The sequence below is a fragment of the Octopus sinensis genome, linkage group LG1 (assembly GCF_006345805.1).
Source record: "Octopus sinensis linkage group LG1, ASM634580v1, whole genome shotgun sequence".
Taxonomy (NCBI): Eukaryota; Metazoa; Mollusca; class Cephalopoda; order Octopoda; family Octopodidae; genus Octopus; species Octopus sinensis.
Genome location: NC_042997.1, coordinates 202506475 through 202525583, shown reverse-complemented (window position 1 = coordinate 202525583; position 19109 = coordinate 202506475). Strand labels below are relative to the sequence as shown.

The following is a 19109-nucleotide window of genomic DNA, read 5'->3' as shown; positions in this document are numbered from 1 at the left end:
GTGCTTTTTACGTGCCACTCGCATCAGTCACGCTCGAATGATACTTTTTGTGTGGCACCGGCACGGGTGCTTGTCAGGCGGCACTAGCATTGGTCATGCTCGAATGGTGCTTTTTACATGCCACCAGCATGGGTGCCAGTCGGGCAGCACTGGCATTGGCCAGGCTCAAATGGAGTTTTTTATATGCCACCGGCACAGGAGCCAGTCAGGCAGCACTGGAACCAGCGACCACAAAAAATCTTCCTCAACAAATTCCATTTGAAACTTGCATGGAAAACTAAATGTTGAAATGATAATGGTAGAAGTGATGATGATTAGATGTATTTATTTCAAAATCCAAAAGAAATTCTAAGAGAGAGAGAGGGGGGGTAGGGAGAAAGTCACTAAGCTGCTTGAAATTAAGAAAAACAAGGTAAAAATATAACCTTTTTTTTTGTACTATAGTCTGTGACATAAATATAAACTAACTCTAGAATATTAACTACAAAACTGTGTGTGTGTGTATGAGGTATCTTGGAAATAGGTAAAAGTAACTTCAATAAAAAATAATCTTTTACCATTCTGTTTAGTAAATATTTTTGATGGAATCAAGTTGACTTTTCTTCATTTACAGTGTTTGTTCCAGTATGTCTTTACTAGTCTCATATTGCCTCACTAACTATGTTCTCCAGTAGGAAACAATAAATTTGCTTTATTAAACAGAATATATTGATTGGTTACATTGGCAAACAGCCAGGCATTTGTACAGCAGGAATCGAGTGAATTGTATTGACTTTAGCACATGAATGGTTTTATATTTTATAAAACTCTCCAGAGAGAGAGAGACTAAAAGTAAGGCTGATCTTGAGGGATTTGAACTAAGAATATTGAGGAATGGAACTAACTACTGGAAGATAGTTGTGTTTCTACTGTTCTACCATTTTACTAAACACAATATAGAGTTTTGTTAAAATATGATGAGGACATTCTATTGTGTCTGGGGAGAGTCATTTTCTTTTTGTGCCTTATAATGTAACACATTCACTGGTAAAATTTCCACTTATTCACTTATTTTCTTATTTTTATTTTCCTAAAATTTTTGTTGCGTCTTGCAATCTTTTCAATAGTCAAGACTATTGAAAAGGTTGCAAGACGCAATGAAAATTTTAGGAAAATAAAAATAAGTGGAAATTTTACCAGTTATATTATAAGGCACAAAAAGAAAATGACTCTCCCCAGACACAACAGGATATGCTTCAACACACGAACTCATATAAAGAATCTTGCAAACCAAATCCAAAAACGAAATATGATGAGGACAGAAAATCTAATTTTACATTTTTTTAAAGAAAGCAAAAGTTGTGGGTTGTGTAGTTAAGAAGTTTGCTTTGTAACCGCTTAGCTCTGAGTTCAATTCCATTGTGCAACACCTTCGTCAGGTATCTTCTTTCATAGCCACAGAGTGACCAATACTGTTTGAACATAATTTAGTATGAGAAAATTCTACAGAATTCTGTTGCACATGTACACACATACACAGACCTACATATACATATAGTGAATGCTGTTGCATGTTGGTGAATTATTTGCTCAATGCAATTCCTGTTTCTCAGGGATTGGATGGAATGTTGCCCCCCCCCCAACTCATGGCAAGTCACCCACAGAGACTTGTTTTTAGAAATGATGAATTACATGAATAATTACAGAGTTAGAGGGCAGCTTCCTTACTCTGTTAACGCTGCAAGAAGCTCTTTGCATGTGCATGATGGACTGTCCATTTCGAAAGTAAAATCCTACTCAATTTTAGTCTACTGGACTGTACTATATTTCTCCATAACAAATTCCCAAGGGTTCATGTTTTAATACCTGAAATAAAAGAAAGAATATATTAGCAAAATTGTTTAGAATTTCTTAAATAGTTGTGTGACTTCAGGGCCACCCTGTAGAATTTCTAACTTTCCTTTGGCTTTAAATCACACAAGAACATTTTCAGCAGCAATGAACATGAAAAACTTTGTTTCAATGTTTCCTAATCAAGTCAAATTTATCTAGTTTTGCCCTCAATCAATCATTCTTGAATAGCAGGAAGGTCATACATATTTTGACCTAAGCCCTCTCCTATTCGTTTGATATTTAATGTTGAGCTTAAATATTTGCAGAGTAACACTACTCAAACAAAGCATGACCTTTATGTAAAACACAATCCAATATAACAATTAAAAAACTGATAGTCAGGAGAAGGGAGACGAAGCATGAGAGAGAGAGAGAAGGATGAATAAAACAAAGTAATCCAACACACAATGGCTTTGTTAAAATTAATATTTCAATAAACGATCAACATGATTCAGTTGGTTTTGCTCTTTTCAGAATATCTTACTAAAATACAGAAATGAATCAACAGAACTCGTATGAAGTTTGGTGGAAAATCACAATATTAAAGAGTACATTAACACCAAACTCAGAGTGCCGACTGAGTACAGTCACATTCTGCAGAAGTGCTCATCAAAAACACTTGGATACTTACCACTGCACCTGACCCTTTACCATCATGTAATAAAAGTAGAGACTAATTAAACTTGAAATTAATGTATTACTCACTTCCTCCTTCATGACTTAAACACTCCCTTATAGGATTGAATACTTTTGCGAAAATGCTCGACACCAAACCAAAGCATAAGCTTGCTTTCTAAATAAGGATCACATGCATAATCAACAAGTTCGCTTCACAACCACTTGGTTTAGGGTTCAGTTCTACCATGCTGCTCCTCAGGCAAGTGTCTTCCATCTTAGCTTCAGGTTGACTCACGGCTAACAAGTGAATTTTAGTAAATGTAAATTAAAAGCCTGTCTTATGTATAAATATGTATCTCTTTTCTCAATGGAAAAAGAGGTAAAAAGAACTGGTGCTTTCAAATACGAATACCTTATGTAGTAGTAGTAGTAGTAGTAGGAGGAGGCGATTGACTCGAGTTGTACAATCCCTCATGACTAACATAATTAGATTGAGAAAGTTAATAAATGTTCTTCTTAATTCCTTTTTCTAAAAGTAAAAGGTTTAGAAAAATACTTTTGCTTTTAAGGTAGGTACAGGCATAGTTAAGTGGTTAAGAAGGCACTTGCCTGAGGAGACAGTATTTGATGGGCCCAAGGACAACATTGGGCTCCAGTGTCTGCTTTGGCATGGTTTTTATAGTCGGATGCCCATCCTAATGCCAATTATTTCAAGTGTGTAGTGGGTATGTTTGTTTTCTTGGCACCAACACTACTGAGGTTGCCATGTAGCATGCTAAAACAACAAACCCTGATGTGGAAGTGGGGTGATTAAAGTGTGATAGAAAGGACCAGAGCAGAAGAGATTTCTTTCTGTAAAGGAACTACATGATTATTGACATTTAAAAGAGATAAATAATAATGTGAGTAGGGATAGAGGAGCCAGGAGTTTGGTTGGATGAGAGTAATTTCATCATAGATTTAATTGTAAACAATGTGAATAAATAAGCCTTACATTTGCCAGAGTAATCTGAATGCCAATGGGTCAAACTCTTTGTAACACATCGTCTTGAATAATTAAATATAACCGACTTCAGATCAGGTTGTCTTGGATATAACCACATATTTGTGAGGGTGGGGGAAGAAAGTGGGTAGCATTTAGTTTCCTATGAATAACACACAGCTTTAATTCATTGGTTTAAAAATGTGAGTTGAAAAAATACCTAAGTAGAGAACTGTTGGAATAGTATCATTATCTTTTCTTTCGTTTACTGCTTATCATTATTCATCAATCAGATTGTGTGTGTGTGTTCAAGACTGAAAATTAGTGAGAAAGTAGACAAAGGTGTCTATGGAAAAGCTAGAAAGAATGAGAAATAATTAAGACATAAAGAGGGAGAGTGAAAGAGACAATCATGTGAACATATGTAAAAGATGATGACATCATGTGCATCATCATCATCATTTAGTGTCCATTTTCCATGCTAGCTTGGGAAAGATGATTTGACTAGAGAACTGCACACGGCTCTTGTCTGTTTTGGCTTGGTTTCTACGGTTGGATGCCGTTCATAATGCCAACCACTCCATCAACTGTGCTGGGTATCTCTGATATGTCACCAGCACAAGTGCCACTCACATCACCGGCACCGGCCATGACTAGGATTTCACTTAACTTGATGCGTCGTCTCAAGTACAGTAAATTGCAGACCATCTGTAGTCACTTTAATACTTTATTCTTTTGCTTCATTGTATCATAACCAGAAGATGAACTAATGCCATGTACAGAAACACCACAGCCCATTTTTTTGGCAATGGCTCTTCTTCTTTATCTTGGATCAATATGGAATGGTGATGACACTACCACTGATGCTCTCAGTTCTCTCACCTGTAGCAGCTATAGCTAAGGATCAATTTAAGCTCAGTAAGTAGAGTGTTTTCCAGTTTTGGCATTGCCACTAACAGATTCAGTGTAAATAATGTATGTAAATGCCTGGTACATACAACATCGTTTATGGTCATGCACTGAAGTAGATTGGCAAGCACAAGAGGTTCAAGTTCCCTTCGTAATTAATCCAGATGACAGGAGTTACTGGACCCACAAGTTCTGGAAAATCAATGGTGTACCTGTATTAATTCAAAGGTTGTGCACCTAAGATGTTTGCTTCCCAACGATGTGTTTCTGTGTTTGGGTCCCACTGCAAGATACCTTGGCCAAGTGTTCTTAACTTCTGATAACCAAAGACTTGAGTGTGAAATTTGGTAGGTGGAAACTGCATGGAAACCCATCAGTTGTATTCAAAGGCTGAGAATAGCAAAGTTAGTTGTAGAGTGTCACAACCACTTTATGGTATTTGGCCTTGTCCCTTTTCTTTCTAGCCAACTTACCCTTCATGTTCTTGAGATTAATAGACTATATCAACCCTGGACAATGTACTAGGGTTGATATACTCAAAGGCGCTAACCCCGTAAAGCCACAGATGAACAACTGAAACTAATGAAAGAAAATGATACTAGACATGTGATAGTTTTGACATTTATTATTATTTGTTAATAAACTCATCTCTAATCGAACCGTGGAACCTAATTAAGCTTTGATTTACACTTATATATTCTTGTTTGAAATGCATTTTAATAATTTGCAATGTTTATGCTTAACAGGACAGTTGTCCCATTGAATTACTTCCTTTGGAATTTATCATTTGTCTCATTAGATGAACCTTATCACTTTTCTCTTTTATATCCATTTTTATATGCCTGTGGCTGGTGCCACAATAAGATGCACCCAGTGTGCTCTGTTAGGTGGGTGGGTGAGACATCCCTTTTGCCTTATCAAAGACATGACGTATGTATGGAAAATCCTAGTGGGGCATGTTCCAGATTTCAGTGTTAGAGAGGATTTTAATGCATGAACTGGTGGATAGTGTCAGCTTCCAAATATATCACCTTCAAAAGCACTCTGTTGTACCAGCCTATTCAAAAAACATGAGATAACCTCCTAATGATAATATCAGACCATCCAACCATTCAAGGATACACTCAGGGAAGACCAGCTGCTGCTACAAACTCTAATTGTAGACCAATCTCCAGCCATAGAGCGAGAATAAAACTGAAAGAAAATGAACGAGGGCAGTGCCCAGTACACTCTGTAAAGTGGTTAGTGTTAGGAAGGTCAAGAAGGTATAGGAGCCAAGTGGAAAATGTAGACTCCGAGTCGGATGTTGAATATCTCTTCATCCTATATCAGTATAGACAACAAGTGTAGAACAATGGTGATAAGGATGCTACCAGGATGGCATAGTAGCATCCATAGTTATAAATATGCTTATTGTTGAAGACAGTCGTATTAGCAGTGGAATCTCTTCCTGCTGTTGAACCTCTTCACCAGGAGAGGCCAGCCAACAGCTGGACAGACAATCAGAGTAGTGTGCTTTGTCCAGGTGCATCTTAACAATGGCTATTTCAAACACATTATCCCTTGAATCATACATGCCTGCATCTCTATACTGTGCTGGATTGGAATGAAAACTGAATACCGTTATCAAACATATAAAACTATGAAATAATTGAATTTCAACCTATTGTTATTCTCTGAAACACTGATATAGACATACAGGTCATGCAACCTAGAATTGGGCTACTCTGACCCTTGTATGTATGTTTAGAAAAAAGTTTAGATGCATATTGATTACAAGTTTTTCCACAATCATATTATTTCATTTGATATTTTTACTTTTCAGATGTGACTAGTGGTGCTTTGTCTTTGTTTCCTATTATTGTTGTTTGAATCCATGTCTAAACATTGATTTTTGTCAGCGTCTTGTTGGTATTGGATAGACTATGAAAAGTTTTTTTTAAATATTGCAAGCCATGGCAGAAATGTGGTTGCACATCACTGCTGTAATACATACTTGCATGTAAATAAAATTAATCATTTTAAGATTCTTTTGAATGAAGCTATTTTAATAAGGACACTAAATTAGGTTTGAGCTTAGCATATCTGTGTATATACCATGTACAAGCACTCACGTATTTATCAATATGGATATGCCCTAATGCTCACATATACATACACATGAACAAATCAATATACCTATCTACATAAGTATACAGCTCTATGAAATTGCAATTGGCTTGGTTATTTACAATCCACTCTGCTACTTTAACTTTCCTGTACTTAACCCTTGAAGCAGAGGAATTGGTTCACATGACATCAGTTCATGTCTTCACACTGCTATACCTGTGTGGCACAGGTCTAGTGGATGCAGTTTATTGTCTTACCTGAAACAATTCACATTTTCACCAAGGAAAAATAACCCAACAAGGCTGAACGCATCTGTTACACTTTAACTGATAAAATGACTCAGGTAGCCAAACAAAGGTGGTTCAGTTTTATAACTTTGAAGACTTGATATCAGAATATATTGAAGTTTATAGGTTTTCCTTTAACAACGTGGACATGGGTGCAGACATGGCTGTGTGGTTAAGAAGCCTGCTTTGCAACCACTTGGTTTTTGGTTCAGTCCTACTGTGCAGCACCTTGGTCAAGTGTCTTCTACTATAGCCCTGAATCGATCAAAGTTTTATGAATGGATTTGGTTGATGGAAACTGTGTGGAAGCCTGTTGTATATATATAAATATGTGTTCAACCCCACCACACCCAATCCTTTGATAACCAGTGCTAGTTTGTTTATGTCCCCCATAAGTAGCAAACAGCAATATCAAACGTGAAGAAATGTGTCAGTCTGTTTCAGAATGTAGAAAATCTCAAGTTTCTGGACAAGGCTACAGAAAGTCATCTGAATGGTTTAATATATTTTCACTGTCCTCTGTTTAAATTCTGTCAACTTAATTACTCTTGGATAAGTAAGATCAATATGGCCGTGATTTGTCACAGGTGTGGTTAAGAAGCTTGCTTCCAACCACATGGCTTTGGGTTCAATCTCACTGTGTGGCACCTTGGCCAAGTGTTTTCTACTATAGCCCTGGATCAAACAATGCCTTGTGAGTGTATTTGGAAGATGGAAACTGTGTGGAAGCCTTGGAACATGGATGTTTAAATGATGATCATTTGCATTAAAGACCTTAATTATTATGTTGTTGGTTCACACAATATTATAACAATCATCATGCATGGTTTGTCTAAATCAGACATTGTATTGATTACTGTCTGACTAAATACTGAAGTTAGTTCATTGTTCTTGATAAGAAGCAATCAGAAAATGAAATTGACAATGATTACAATGAAACGATTATTTTGTTTGATTTTTATCTAAACAATAATTTGTACTATAAATAGATATGACCTACATGTTCATCATTATCATCATTTAATGTCCATTTTCCTTCTGCTTGGACTGGGATGGTCTGACAGGATCCGGCCAGCTGTAGGGCTGTGTTGAGCTCCAATATCTACTTTGGCAAGCTTTCTGCAGCTGGACGACCATCCTCACAGCAAGCAGTTAACAAAGTGTACTGGGTGATTTTTTTGTTCATGCCACTGGCACTAGTGAGGTTGCCAAGTAACTTGGAAGGCAACAAGAAAAAAATGAATAGGAAAACAAATGGGGGGGGGGGAAGAAAAAAAAAAAAGAAATGTGTCCTCCACTAAATGGGTGAGAGTTCTGTGTCAACATAATTCAGGTCCTGTGAAATTTTACGACATTAGATGAAGTAGTTTAAAATGCTTTCTTGAATGCTACACTTAAGCTTCCTAAAATTCTGGTTCAGGAAAACTTTTTTTAAATGAATAAAAAAAAAAAAAAAGGAAAGCCAGATCCTGAATGCCTGACACCTGAAGAATGTTTTGAAATACACTGCTTTTGATTCAGTTACCATATGTATTCGTGTATAAGTTTCAGGCTTGATTTAAGAGTAAAAACTGAGGTGCAACTTATATACATGAGACAAAGCTAAAAGTATGAAGAGAAAAATTTTGTACCAAGAACTAACACTAAATTAGGGCTGCAACATACATTAGTATATATGGTAATGTTGAAAATAATGACAAACAATAAAATAAGTCATTATTAACCTGGAGCATAGAACACAAAAGAATTTGATTGAAGGTTTCACTGTAGATCAATTTTAAAATGAAATTTGTATTATAGAACCAGGGGTGATCTCAAGTGAGTTGTTACAAAAAGAGTTAATAATAAATAAGTAGCAAACTGGATTGTATGGCTTATGGTATTTCCTCCAGCTCTCTGTGCTCTGACTTCAACTTTGCCCATCATCCTTTCTAGAGTTAATAATGTAGTAATCCAAAATATTGTATTTGTGGAACTCAAAGAATGTGAGTAAATTCCTTGCAACATTTATTCTGATTTCAAATCTCACCATGGCCTTGACTCGGAGCCGACCCTAGTGCAAACCTTCAGGCCATGTCTCCAGTTAGAAGATATGTTTCTTCACTCCACCAGTCTGAAAGGCCCTGTGAAGGGTTATGGGGACTGCTTCTCTCTTCAATAATATAGAAAAAAAATTTTAAATATGTTCTTCTTTGATAACACAATTGAGTACATCACTATAAAAACTGAACAGCGAAATTAAATATAAACTGGAATTCACTGTCATTATCAAAATCTGATAGTGTGATTTCCAAACTCTTCACATTAGAACAGGTGCACTTTTATGGTCTGGCCAAGTGAAGTTCAAAGGTCACTTCTGAATGTGCCTTTTGCTCCATTTACATAACAAGACGTTTTTCAGTGTATTTTATACAACAACAGTGAATTTATATTATGAACAATAGATATTTTTGCCGGAATTTAATTGTCCATACTTAGAGGTGAGCATTGTACTTGATTAGGCACAACCTGGCCAGTGCACTTTGCAAGCACATGGTTTCAGGTTCAACAACCCCACTGCATGGTAGTTGAGTCAGTGTCTTCTACAATCCTTGCCAGTAGTGGAAGCTCAGATGGAAACTTAAAGCTTGTAGTAAGTAGCTTGCTAACCAACCACATGGTTCCGGGTTCAGTCTCACTGTGTGGCATCTTGGGCAAGTGTCTTCTGCTATAGAACCGGGCCGACCAATGCCTTGTGAATGGATTTGGTAGACGGAAACTGAAAGAAGCCTGTCGTATATATATGTATGTGTGTCTGTGTTTGTCCCTCTAGCATTTCTTGACAACCGATGCTGGTGTGTTTACGTCCCCGTCACTTAGCGGTTCGGCAAAAGAGACCGATAGAATAAGTACTGGGCTTACAAAGAATAAGTCCCGGGGTCGATTTGCTCGACTAAAGGCGGTGCTCCAGCATGGCCGCTATCAAATGACTGAAACAAGTAAAAGATATATATATATATATATATACACACACACACACACATGAAGAGCCCAGTAGACAGTCAACTTTGAAGTAATAAGTGTATATATCAATCCACTCTTCCCAGTATACTGAATTGCATTCCAGATAATGATTGCACTATGAATAATGTACTTGATATATTTCACTATTGTTATATAACTATATTATCATTATTTAATGTCCATGTTTCATGCTGACACGGGTTGGATAGTTTGACAGACTCCAAAGGGTCCAAGAACAGTAACATGCTCCAAGTGTCTGCTTTGGCATCTACAACTGGATATCCTTACTAATGCCAATTACTTTATTGCTTATACTGCATGCTTCTTTTTTCATCCCATAAATGTTTAATTCATACTTGATGGTCCAACAAAATATATTTTGAGAAACTAATGATTATGGATGAAATGGTTATTAGTCTTAGATATGGAGTTCCTTACTCTCTGTGACTCAGTGGCTGAACTTGTCATCCCTGGAATGATGACCTTCCTAACGCCAACCACTCCGTGAATGTAGTGGGTGTTTTTTACATGCCACCGGCACAGGGGCCAGTGGAGGCTGGCATACATATACAAGGGGATACCCAAAAGAAACCAGAATTTTGCAATATTAATTTTGATTTACTCAGTTTTACATGTTTACACGTTCAATGCCTTCAAAATATTCTCCATTTGAAGCAATGCATTGGTGCAGAAACATTTTCCACTGTTCAAAACTTTGTAACGTGTGGCCATTTAATGCCGTCGTCATTTTTTCATCACCTCTTCTATGTCCGCAAAATGTTTTCCTTTAACCCTTTCGTTACCAACCCGGCTGAAACTGGCTCTGTAGTACAAATATCTTATTTTCATAAGTTTTGAATTAAAATCTTCCACCAAACCTTAGTCACAATTTATGCTCCTAACAGTAGCTGAATGATAACTAAGTTATTTTACTAAATTCTTTGTTATATCTAAAGTAATTGAAAGAAACACAGAGCATCTCAAAATAAATACGGTAACGAAAGGGTTAAGGACCTTTTTCATTCAGGGGAACAGAAGAAAGTCGCAGGAGCAAGAATGGGTGAATAGGGAGGGTGGATAAGTGGGGGTCATGCCATTCTGGGCAAAAACTGTCTCACATTCAAGGCAGTGTATGCAGGTGGCTCATTGTGATGAAAGCACCACTCTCCACTTTGTCAAAGGTCAAGGCATTTTCGTCTCACAAACACTTCAGAACTGTCGAGTAAAATGTCTGGTTAACAGTTTGACTAGAAGGAACAAATTCTGTGTGGACATATCCTTTTGCATCAATGAAACAAATCAGCATTGTTTTGATATTGGACTTCACTTGACACACCTTTTGGGGGTGTGGTGACATTGAATGCTTCCACTGACTTGATTGCTGTTTCATTTCCAGGTGGTAGCCGTAGCACCATTGTTTGTCACCAGTGATAAATAATTTGGATCAACTTCCAACTGTTCTTTCAGTTAATGACATGCATTTAATCATGACTACTTTCGATCTTCCATGAGCAAGCAAGGCACATATTTTGCTGCAACTCTTTTGATTCGCAATTTCTCACTCAAAATTCGTTGGCAGGAGCTTGAGAATATACAAGTCATATCAACAAGTTTATCAATTGTGTAGGAATAGTCAAATGACTGAAACAAGTAAAAGAATAATTGTTTGGGAACAGTCTTCCAGAATAAGTTCATGAATTTTTGTGATGTTTTCATTCATTTGGGAGGACAACAGACACCCTGAACAAGGTTGGTCTTCAAGCGACATCTGACCATTCTTAAAGCAAGAAAACCACTCATAAACTCATGTTTTGCTCATGGCAGTGTCCTTGTAAGCTGTTTGAAGCATGACAACTGTTTCAGCCGCTGTTTTCCCCAGCAGTAAACAGAATTTCATGGAAGCACACTGTTCCTTCATTTCAGCCATCGCAAAAATTGACGAACAGGGGAGAAGCACTGCAAAACAAAGATACACCACGTGGCAGTATGAGTTCACTGGATGCTGCCAGTTGGCAGACTGATACCTGAGGGTCACATCAAGTGGCTTCTAGTAGTGGAAGGCTGAACTATAACGGGCTTGTCCCACAGAAAACCTTCCCAGGTACCCCCTCATATATGTGTGTATGTATGTATATATATCATCATCATCATCATCATCGTTTAGCGTCCGTTTTCCATGCTAGCATGGGTTGGACGGTTCTACTGGGGTCTGTGAAGCCAGAAGGCTTCATCAGGCCCAGTCAAATCTGGCAGTGTTTCTACGGCTGGATGCCCTTCCTAACGCCAACCACTCCGTGAGTGTAGTGGGTGCTTTTTACGTGCCACCCGCACTGGTGCCAGACAGAGCTGGCAAACGGCCACGAACGGATGGTGCTTTTTATGTGCCACCGGCACGAGGGCCAGGCGAGGCTGGCAACGGACACGAAACGGGGCGGTGCTGGCAACGGTAAGTTCTCTTACATGCCACCGGCACTGGTAACACATCTGCAATTTCCATTGATCGATTTCGATTCTGATCGTCACTTGCCTCAACGGGTCTTCACAAGCAGTTTTGACATGCCACCGGCACTGGTAGCACATCCACAATTTCCATTGATCGATTTCGATTCTGATCCTCACTTGCCTCATCACGTCTTCACAAGTAGAGTTTTGTGTCCCAAGAAGGGAAGGTATGCATACGTAGGCTGGCTCCATCCCATGTAGAAGGCCACGGGTTATGGACTCACTTGTCCTGCCGGGTCTTCTCGCGCACAGCACACTTCCAGAGGTCTCGGTCTCTAGTCATTTCCTCAGTGAGACCTAAAGTTCGAAGGTCGTGCTTCACCACCTCGTCCCAGGTTTTCCTGGGTCTGCCTCTTCCACAGGTTCCCTCAACCGCTAGGGTGTGGCACTTTTTCACACAACTATCTTCATCCATTCTCGCCACATGACCATACCAGCGCAAACGTCTCTCTTGCACACCACAACTGATGCTTCTTAGGTCCAGCTTTTCTCTCAAGGTACTTACACTCTGCCAAGTGTGAGTACCGGCATTACACATCCATCGGAGCATACTGGCTTCATTTCTAGCGAGCTTACGCATATCCTCAGCAGTCACGGCACATGTTTCACTGCCATGTAGCATGGCTGTTCGTACACACGCATCATACAGTCTGCCTTTCACTCTGTGCGAGAGGCCTTTTGTCACCAGCAGAGGTAAGAGCTCTCTGAACTTTGCCCAAGCTATTCTTACTCTAGCAGTTACACTTTCAGCACACCCGCCCCCGCTGCTGACTTGGTCACCTAGGTAACGGAAACTATCAACTATTTCTAGTTTTTCTCCCTGGAAAGTGACGGAAGTTGGTCTCAGAGCATTTTCAGTGTTTATTGTTCCTGAGCATCTGCCACATACAAAAACCATCTTCCTAGTTAGCCTTCCTTTGACATTGCTGCATCTCTTATGTGTCCATAGCTTACACTTGGTGCATCTTATAGAGTTTCTACCTACACCTTTTCTACAGATCGAGCAGGGCCATCTACCTGCCTACTGATTACGACTTTGGTTTTAGCTAGATTGACTCTGAGGCCCTTCGATTCTAATCCTTGTTTCCACACCTGAAACTTCTCCTCCAGTTCTGATAGCGACTCAGCAATTAGAGCAAGGTCATCAGCATAGAGGAGCTCCCAAGGGCATCCTGTCTTGAATTCCTCCGTTATTGCCTGGAGGACTATGATAAATAGGAGGGGGCTGAGTACTGAGCCTTGGTGGACTCCTACCTCTACCCGAATTCTTCACTGTACACATTTCCAACCCTCACCCTACTAGCGGCGTCCCTGTACATGGCCCGCACAGCTCTCACTAACCATTCATCTATCCCTAGTTTCCTCATTGCCCACCAGATAAGGGATCGGGGGACCCTGTCGAAGGCTTTCTCCATGTCAACAAAAGCCAGGTACAGGGGCTTATCTTTGGCTAGGTATTTCTCCTGCAGCTGCCTTACCAGGAATATAGCATCAGTAGTACTTTTCCCTGGCACAAACCCAAACTGCATCTCATCTAAACTAACTCTCTCTCTAATTAGTTGGGCTATGACCCTCTCCGTAACCTTCATCACCTGGTCCAACAGCTTGATACCTCTGTAGTTATTTGTATATATATATATATATATATGCTTGCATGTATGTTTTTGTTTGTTTCTATTTGCCAAAATAGCAGTAATGTTGCTATTATTTCCCATCAACAAATCATCCATACTGGCTTTGCATCTTCAAAAGCATGGGGTATAAGATATCCTTTATTTGAGAAACAGGTAAGGGTTAGCAACAGGAAAGCATTCAGCTGTGAAACTATGCTCCAATAATATACTTATCTAAGCCATGCTTGCTAGGAAAAACAGACGTAAAAGTAAATGAATGAATTGCAGTATCCCATTGTCTGAATACTTCTAGACCTATAAGTGTACACTTAGTGATTATTGTATCACTCTATTCCACTAAGTACGATGTTTATGCTTTGCTAAAGAGCTTCAATAAGGCCAAAACTCAGTTGTCTCTCATACTAGCATAAATAATGGGCTTTTTTTCACCACCTATTTCTTTATTAAATGTTGTCAATGCTCACTTCATCAAATTGAGTGTAATGGTGCCAGACAACACAAAAATAACTATTGAGACAGTGTAACAACCCCATAAATGATCTTAAAGTAATATTTCACTGTTGTCATTGCCAAGTCAACTTTCATTCTTCCAAAGTAAAAAAAAACAACAAAAACTCCTTAGTCAATACAATCAATTACAGCCATCTTAAATGACAAATGGAACCTGTAATCTAGTCAAAAGAAATCTCCTCTTCCCTATTCACACCCTGCTTTCAAATCACCAGCTATTATTCTTAAAAATAGACATGTATTATGAAACAGAGGAGCAAGTTCAGTAGATTTGGTTCTTTGAATCACCTCCTCAAAACTATCACTTCTTGGGGGGTGTGTGTGAAAATGGTGTTGGTTTCCGTCTCTGCATGCCTCCTATAATTGTATTTCACCTTTTAATACAGAAATATATGTTTTAAATACTTTTTTTTTGTAAGTCAAAGATAATTTCACCTATTTTCTCCCTAACCCTTACATGTTCTTTTTCTTTCTCCGAAATTTAGATTTGGTTGGTCTGTCAGTCGATCATGTTGTTAGAACTGCTTTCCTGAATCTATGAGGGGCTTGTTATTCAGTTTTCTGTACAGATTCGAGAGTCTCCGTAGCACGCTGGGCAAAATGCTTAGCGGCATTCTGTCCGCCATAACTTCAAATTACGCCAAAGTCGACTCTGCCTTTCATCCTTTCGGGGTCGGTAAAATAAGTACCAGTTACATACTGGAATCGACGTAATCAACAAGCCTCCTTCCCCAAAATGCCTTGCTTTGCGCCTATAGTCGAAAGGACTATTATCATTAAGGTAGCAAGCTGGTAGAATCCTTAACAGGTCGGGGAAAATGCTTAGCGGCATTTCGTCCATCTTCGGATCTCCCATTCCGTCGAGGAGCAAGTCAAGAACTGGGGTTAATGTAATCAACTAGCTTCCTTCCCCAAAATTTCTGGTCTTGTGCTTGTAGTAGAAGGGATTATTATTTGGTGAGATGTTCATCAGCTAAATGTTCAGCACACTCAGTCGGTCTGCGTACAGTAGCCATTACTCATCTTCCTTGGTTCCATGTCGTCTTTTCTTCTTCCAACAGACCTCCTACAGCTTTTCGGTTCCACTAAATATTCTTTTGCAAATTAGATATTCTTCACAAAATTCTTTTTCCAAAGAGTCAAACAACTGTCATGCAAATGCACACAAGAAAAGTAAACAATGAAATTAACTTTAAATTATATAATTTACAATTGATAAAAATGTTAAATATCTGTCATGAGTTGTCATCTTTATAATTATTATGTAATATACGACTGAATTCTTGTTGACAGACTAACAGAAAAAAATATACATTTTTATTGACTTTTAAAGAGATCGATTAAAACTAAATAATATCGAGATAATAGAATAATTGATAAATATATTGACTGTACAGTTTTCTCGTGTGTAACGCATGTAGATAATTGTAATTATCATTATAATTTTAAATCTTGTTTGTGATTATATTTAGAACTAAGCGATTATTAGAAATTATTTCTAATAAAATGATCCTGGGGGTATTTAAAAATAAAAACAATGCAGGAAAATGAAACGATCTCATACATCTTCCAAGGCGGTGCCCCAGCATGGCCGCAGTTTAATGCCAGAGATAAGTGAAGACATGTACATATGCGCAATTTTAAAGTGTGTATAGTGTATTTCTACAAGCTAGAATTACTTTAATTTTTGGTCAGTTACAGAGAAGAAACATATAACACGAATGATTGAGAAAAAGTTACAATATTGTGTAAATTATTCTCCAGTCAATTTCAGTAGAAAACAATATACTTACTTAATACGAGCAGATGACTGGATTTAAGAGGTTCGCCATAACTAGTTATATTTTTCATGTAAAACAAAAGTGAAATACAGATTGCTCCCTACGCTATCATTATTTTTATGGTTGAGAAATACCTACTTTTATCATGCTTTAATTATTTAAGGGTGGAGCTTTTTTTTTTCTTCCTGGAAATCATGACATCAATCATGAAGAAAATTAAATATGTACAATTAGTCATGTGAAAGGAGTGGAAAGGTAAAAAAAAAACAACAAAAAACTGTGAATAGATTTTGGATAGTGATTGCTTGCAAATAAATTATTCAATATATCATCAATAACCAACAAATTCGATAAAAATTCTATTCGAACTCCCTCTGTGTACTGCTACTTGCAGACACACGTTATTTATCTTATTAATCATGGCAATTTTGGCTCAGCTGTGAAACCGTTACATAAATAATTTTACTAATACTAATAATATGTCTGTCATGGACTGTCTAAATTAGATATTTAGAATTTAGACGGCAAAAGAAGACACCTGAGTAGGTGAGAAATAGCATTGTCACGAGAAAAATTGAATAATAGTAAAATAAAATAAAGTTTTACGTTCAAAATAAGATTTAATTCAACGAAATTACATTTCAGTGAAGCGAAAAAAATAAATATTCAGTAAAGTAAAAAAAAAATTTGGTTACTAACTATCTGCGTTATTCTCGAACATTTTGTGAGACTTTGTTTTGATTGGTCGAAATGTGAAGTTCGTTGAAACGTCACCATTCGCAATAAAAGACCCTTACTTTGTCACTCTCAGCCATTCCTCTCTGATCTCCGAGCCACTCTGTTTCCTGCTTGCTCAACGAGCAGTTCATTTCGCTTTTTCTGCAACCCAACTGTGTTTCATTTCTTACTCGCTCTTCTTGAATTCTTCCTGTTTTTTAAAACCCATCAACAAGTTGATACATACACACAAGGTCTTCCCTTTGTGTGTATCGATTTAGCCTTCGCTTTCCTTTTTAACTCGAGAAAAAACTCTTTGCCACCCCTCACTGTCGGGGTTTGATACCATTTGGTGGAATAAACACTACCTGCTGTATGACCTGTATCCCGAGCCTTTCTTTAGGTAAGTATCGAATATTTTCACTCAAAATCCTAACCATTCCCATAAATTAGACCTCTGGAATCGAATATTACGAAATGCAATGATGAAGAACCGTTTTTCTTCATGGATTTCAAGATTGATTTATTTATTTATGGCCTACTTTGCTCTCTTCCTCCGCCATCTTTTTTCATCTTTCATCCAAAATTTATCTTTTACTCGTTTTTGTTCAAATTTCCACTCGTTATTACCTTTCAGTGCTTATGCATTTTTAAATATTTGCAATTTGCAATCTCGCATCCACTCCTTTGTGGATTGTCTATAGCTGAGCAATCAATATTGGTCTTAGAAACAGAATCACTACTACTCTATGTAGTATATTGCAAAATATATTGCAAAAATGAAGAAATTTCTTCATTTTTGCAATATATTCCATTTCCTAACCATAATTTTATTTGAACCTAATAGGAATTATATTACACTTAACACTTAATATCCTCTTTTTCTACTGATGAGGTAAAAAAAAAAATGGGACTAATTTCCAATTTGATAAATTATATCTTTTATTTGAAATCTACAAATGAAAAACAATTTTTTGTAAAGGAATTTTATTTACTCGTGATGTCAGTTGCATATAAATTAAAACTGCTCTTGGTCATCTTTCCTTCTTCTTTCCCTTTAACCCCAAAAATCCAGTTTTGCAAAAAAAAAAAATATATATATATTAAGTGTATATCTAACTAGCCATCTTTTGTCTTTGAGGAGTGGCTATAGACACAGTTCCAAGCACTTCTCTGCAGCTGCATTTTTTTTTTTTGCAGTGGTTCATCTGATCACTGGATAGCACAGATTTTATTATGCATTATTGGTTTATTTCTTGATTGCAAATTTGTTTTAAAATGTAATATATATATTGTGCAAAGCAAACTGTTGCCATTTGTGTCTAAAGTGGGCTGGCAGGCGCATGCGCAGTCAGGCAGCTGTAGTGGAATCTTTGAGTTGAGGAATTTTTGGTCGTTTCAGATCTGAAGACTGCCAGCGATGAAGTTGGTGGTTGTGCTGGCGTTCAAGACAGTATAATTCATATTCGGATTCAACAGAGAAACGGGCGAAAAACCCTAACTACTGTGCAAGGAATCTCGACGCAATTCGACTTAAAAAAGATAGTCAAGGCCTGCAAGAGAGTAAGTTTGGTTGGCATCGAATGTCTTTTTCTTCTTGTGCTTTTATGACGTAATTTCTTTTGTCGATTGTTGTATTAATTTTTAAGTGTTTCTGTATTGTTAACGGAAGTTGTGCTTTTTAACAGGAATTCGCCTGTAATGGTACTGTAGTGGACCATCCTGAGTACGGGGAAGTTATACAGTTGCAAGGAGATCAGAGAACCAATATAAAGGAGTTTCTGAAGTGTCGCAAGATTGCCAAAGATGAACAGTTAAAGGTAACTATGGTTATTTCTCTATTTTTTATTGAAGACCATTTGTATGTATGTCATTTAAATTCTTTCCTGTAATTATCTTGTGATGTTTCCTTTCGTTTTAGGTACATGGTTTCTAAGTACCTCTGCTGATCCAGCGCCTATTGCTACTATGTACTTGGACCTTCAAAACAGGTAGCAATGTATTTATTGGCCGTTGATGTATTTGTCCATCCTAATTTTTTCTTTTAAATTAGATCTTCACTGAATTCGGCTGAATCACTGGCCATGATACCTATGTAAATTTATCCCATTATTTGGGAATGGCTGTCTTTTAGTGCTTTATTACTTTTTTTGTATGCAATTAATAAAACTTTTTTTTAAATGCC

At 37.6% G+C, this 19109-nt stretch overlaps 1 protein-coding gene and 1 long non-coding RNA gene across 4 annotated transcripts in view; one reads left to right on the top strand and one right to left on the bottom strand.

Annotated features, from left to right (window-relative positions):
- The window catches only part of LOC115213114 (eukaryotic translation initiation factor 1), a 43631-nt gene extending 24522 nt beyond the window's left edge, over positions 1-19109 (top strand). Inside the window, exons 1-4 of one of the 3 annotated variants that reach the window (XM_029784725.2) lie at positions 17028-17327; positions 18327-18487; positions 18613-18744; positions 18846-19101. In XM_029784725.2, coding sequence (XP_029640585.1) covers positions 17300-17327; positions 18327-18487; positions 18613-18744; positions 18846-18860 — 336 coding nt within the window. In that variant the 5' untranslated portion in view covers positions 17028-17299 and the 3' untranslated portion in view covers positions 18861-19101. Of the gene's footprint in view, positions 1-17027; positions 17328-18326; positions 18488-18612; positions 18745-18845 lie in introns of those variants that run through there. The other 2 variants (XM_036508354.1, XM_036508366.1) reach the window with 2 other exon arrangements.
- Positions 1611-16874, bottom strand: LOC118765819. The gene is made up of 2 exons (XR_005001701.1): positions 16220-16874; positions 1611-1845 (listed from the first exon to the last, which is right to left on the bottom strand). It is a non-coding gene; the product is annotated as an uncharacterized LOC118765819 (long non-coding RNA).